General features: G+C 38.8%; 1 protein-coding gene across 1 annotated transcript in view; it reads right to left on the bottom strand.

Annotated features, from left to right (window-relative positions):
* The window catches only part of LOC101862338 (succinate--hydroxymethylglutarate CoA-transferase), a 20,782-nt gene extending 17,590 nt beyond the window's left edge, over positions 1-3,192 (bottom strand). The window contains exon 1 of the mRNA XM_005094073.3: positions 3,078-3,192. Coding sequence (XP_005094130.1) covers positions 3,078-3,114 — 37 coding nt within the window. The 5' untranslated portion in view covers positions 3,115-3,192. The remainder of the gene's footprint in view (positions 1-3,077) is intronic.
* Between the last annotated feature and the right edge of the window lie 307 nt (positions 3,193-3,499).

The raw sequence follows: 3,499 nt of genomic DNA, 5'->3' as shown, positions 1-3,499 counted from the left end.
TCCAAAATACTTTGATGCCCTAGCCTCAATTTCTCAAGATTACCACAGCCTACTGCAATGGCATCGACATTCTTCAGCACATCACACGACAATTCGAACATTGATAGGCACTAGTGGTGTAGGTATAGTGATGGAACATATCGTGAGAGTGATAATAGTGAAGAGGAAACTTTAGATGAGGATGAACTTGCTCCTCGCCCCATCGCCCAAAAGAAAATTTTACCAATGAAGAAAGATAAAGAAGTAGGTGACAATGACGGATATGCGCTTTTTTATTCTGCCTTTGAGAACCCACCATCAAATATAGTGCCAGCAAAATTTACAAGGAAGTGCAAAAGCTATGGAGGCTGAAATAATATTCACAAAATCAGCGGAACACTGCGGTTTAGTATACAGCAGGATGCTGCGTGACGGAGATGCCAAATCTCATCAGATGCTCAATTTTTATGGCATATGACTTTGAAATTGTAAAAGATGACTACACACATCGCATTAGCAAAAGTATGTTCAATGCCCTTCAGAGCTTCCAAAACACCAACAACGAAGAGCTGAACAGAAAACTAATGAAGATTGAAAAACAGAGCAGTTACAAATGCCTCACAAAACCTGGACGTAACAGTTACTTGTGTTCATTAGTTTTAATTTTGTTATTGTTCAGGAGCTGTTGGTTTCTTACCGAGCTTGAAACCTCTTTTGCACACAGACCCTGTAAGATTTTGAACATCTGTCAGTGAGGAACAGAGGCCAAGAAACTGCCATGGTTTTGGGTGGCCTGGGGTGGAATGAACAAAGCCGCTCTCGTGAGAATCACCGGATGCCTTGGTTTAGTGGACTACATCACGCAAGTGCTGGAACGTCATGTCTTACCCTTATTTTCGTCAAGGTGTTATTCAAGTAGTCATCCCCATGCGAAACACGGCATTTTCTCATAGGGCCAATGCCATTACAGAATTCTTAAATAACCAAATCAAGTCAACGTTCGAATAGTTAGCAGCAAACAGCCCCGATATGAGTCCTACAGGTATGTGAAGTCCCATGAAACAGCGGCTGAAGAAAAACGACTTTGCCCCCAATTCAGACCCTTTGTTTGCAACTCTCTGTGACATTTGAAATGAAATGACTGATAAATATGTCCAAAATTAAATAGAATTGATGCCCAAAGGTTTCGTGCACAACACAAAGCCAATGGTTCCTAAGCAAAATAACAATGAACACAATTAGTGTTGAGTCGAAGTTTTGTGTGGTATCTGTGATTGCTCTGTTTTCCCATATGTTTGAAACTATCTTGACAAAATATCGTAATAAAATATTGTTTATTGCAAAGACACAATTCTCCATTCATTGGGCATTCAATATATTGCCATTCGATCAATATTGATACTCTTCAATAAATGCGCAAAGACAATTTTACGTTTCTTGGATTTCGCACAATTTTGCCAAGCCTTATTTTTTAAGGTCAATTTTGAGTGACACTATCTCGGGCGTCTCTTAAAATAGATTAAACATTAATGTGCCAGATGATGAAGAATTTATTTAGCTTTAAATTGGTATGCTGCATGAGTGGGCAATGCAAGGCTTTAACACGGTGACTGGGTGATTACATTTTCAAGTTTCTCTTGGTCGCCACTGTATAACGGACTACGTTTACAGTAAGTTTTGCACGTCCAAACTTTTAGGAGTTTTCTCTCAAATTGGGCTCTTTCATGGGGGGTGGGGGGTGGGATGGGGACACAAAAATCTATCATGCGAAAAGTTGTTAAGATAAGATATCGTCATAATTTTCGGTATACTGATAGATGAAACATTATTCTAGTGTAATAAGTAGTGACGTCAAAAAAATCTTGAATAAATGATTTTGTTATAAGTTATAAATTTAATCCGCTGTTTGGATCTGAGATTTTTGTGGTCAAAATATTCTCATATTTAGGACCTCGATTCAGGAAAAGTTTTTCCTCCTACATCAAAAATGCTAAGTCCATCCTCTAAAACAGCCACGGAAGGCTGCAAAACCACTTATTGTAACATTTAAAATCATTTATAACCGTAAGATAGATTTTTTAGAAATGTGTGCATTTTCTATATATATGACATTCCAAAATGGCAGGCGTTACCATAGCAACACAAAAGAATTTTCAAAATTTTACTTCATGACTTAATTCTCCACACATTTCATTTATATTGATGCTACCCAATGATGCTACAACATTTGTAAGCTTAGTTTCTTCTTCTTAACGAATTTCAAAATTTCTCCCGCATCATGCCTTAAACCGGCAGTGGACGCTCCGTCTAAACGAAGCTTAAGTGCCGTGAACGTAGCCTCAACAGCGCCTGCAAACTGCATTCAGGGCGCCGTGAGCGTAGCCTGCCAATTACATTCACGGCGCCGTGAACGTAGCCACTGCGTATATATAATAATATATAAAAGATTTATACTTTAACATTTTTTAAAAAATCAAAAACTGATGCCAGTTTAGTTTTGTTATTATGAAAAAATATAGAAATATGATTATCTAGATCTAGAAAAGTTAAAATAAGACAAACTGGATCAATACAAACTGCTCTGCAAAGTGAGGGGACAGCGATGGATGGCGGGTGATTCCCCTGTTGAGGATAAATAAAAATAAATTGTGCCACAATTTTTTTTACAGCACTAGGCCTAAGCCTGCGAAGTATTTTCCATTCTTTGAACAAATCGAGGATGTGGGGCGGGGGGAGGCGGAGAGGGTTCCACATTTAAGTCTGACACCCGAAGTCGAAGCAGTCAGTGTAAATGTAGATCTAGAGTCTAGATCTAGATCTAGATTTTAGATCTAAATCTAGATTAGATATAGATCTAATCTAGATCTAGATTAGATCTAGATATCTAGATCTAGATTTATATCTAGATCTAGATCTAGATCTAGATCTAGATGATATATGTGCGCGGGAGTGAAAATAAAACATTATCAACACAACTATATCTAGATCTAGATCTAGAAATCTAGTCTAGATCTATAATATATCTAAGATAGGCCTAGCCGGAATCCTGTTATAACATTGACTATTGGAAAATAACTTATAAGCTGAACCCACTGTACCATTTGTGACCACAGTCGATCCCATTTGACACGCCATGTTTGTTTTGTTTGTACTGTACTGTGTAGTGTGTAGTGGTCCAATGGATAGTAGTGTGTGTTGTGTGTTGGTTGGTCAAGGGTCAAGGCCAAGACAAGGGTCAACAGGGTTGAGCAAAAAACGAATAAATTTTTCCTTAGGCTATTCGAATGTCCGAATACCGGCGTGCAGTAGTGGTGGGCAAATTTGCCGGAAATGAGTAACAGCAAATCCCAGTACCAAATCCAGTAGATACTCCCAAATCCCAGTACCAAACCCAAATCCTGGGACTCATGAGTAGAGAGTATACTCCCCTTCTTGAGTCCGCTGCTCTGCGTTGAGTAGCAGGAGCAAAACCAAGTAGCAGAGCAAATCCAGTACCACTACCAGTTACCAGTTACCAGTA

The sequence above is a fragment of the Aplysia californica genome, unplaced genomic scaffold (genome assembly GCF_000002075.1).
Source record: "Aplysia californica isolate F4 #8 unplaced genomic scaffold, AplCal3.0 scaffold00075, whole genome shotgun sequence".
NCBI classification, from domain to species: Eukaryota; Metazoa; Mollusca; class Gastropoda; order Aplysiida; family Aplysiidae; genus Aplysia; species Aplysia californica.
Note: the sequence above shows the minus strand (reverse complement) of the source record. Positions and strands in the feature narration are given on the sequence as shown.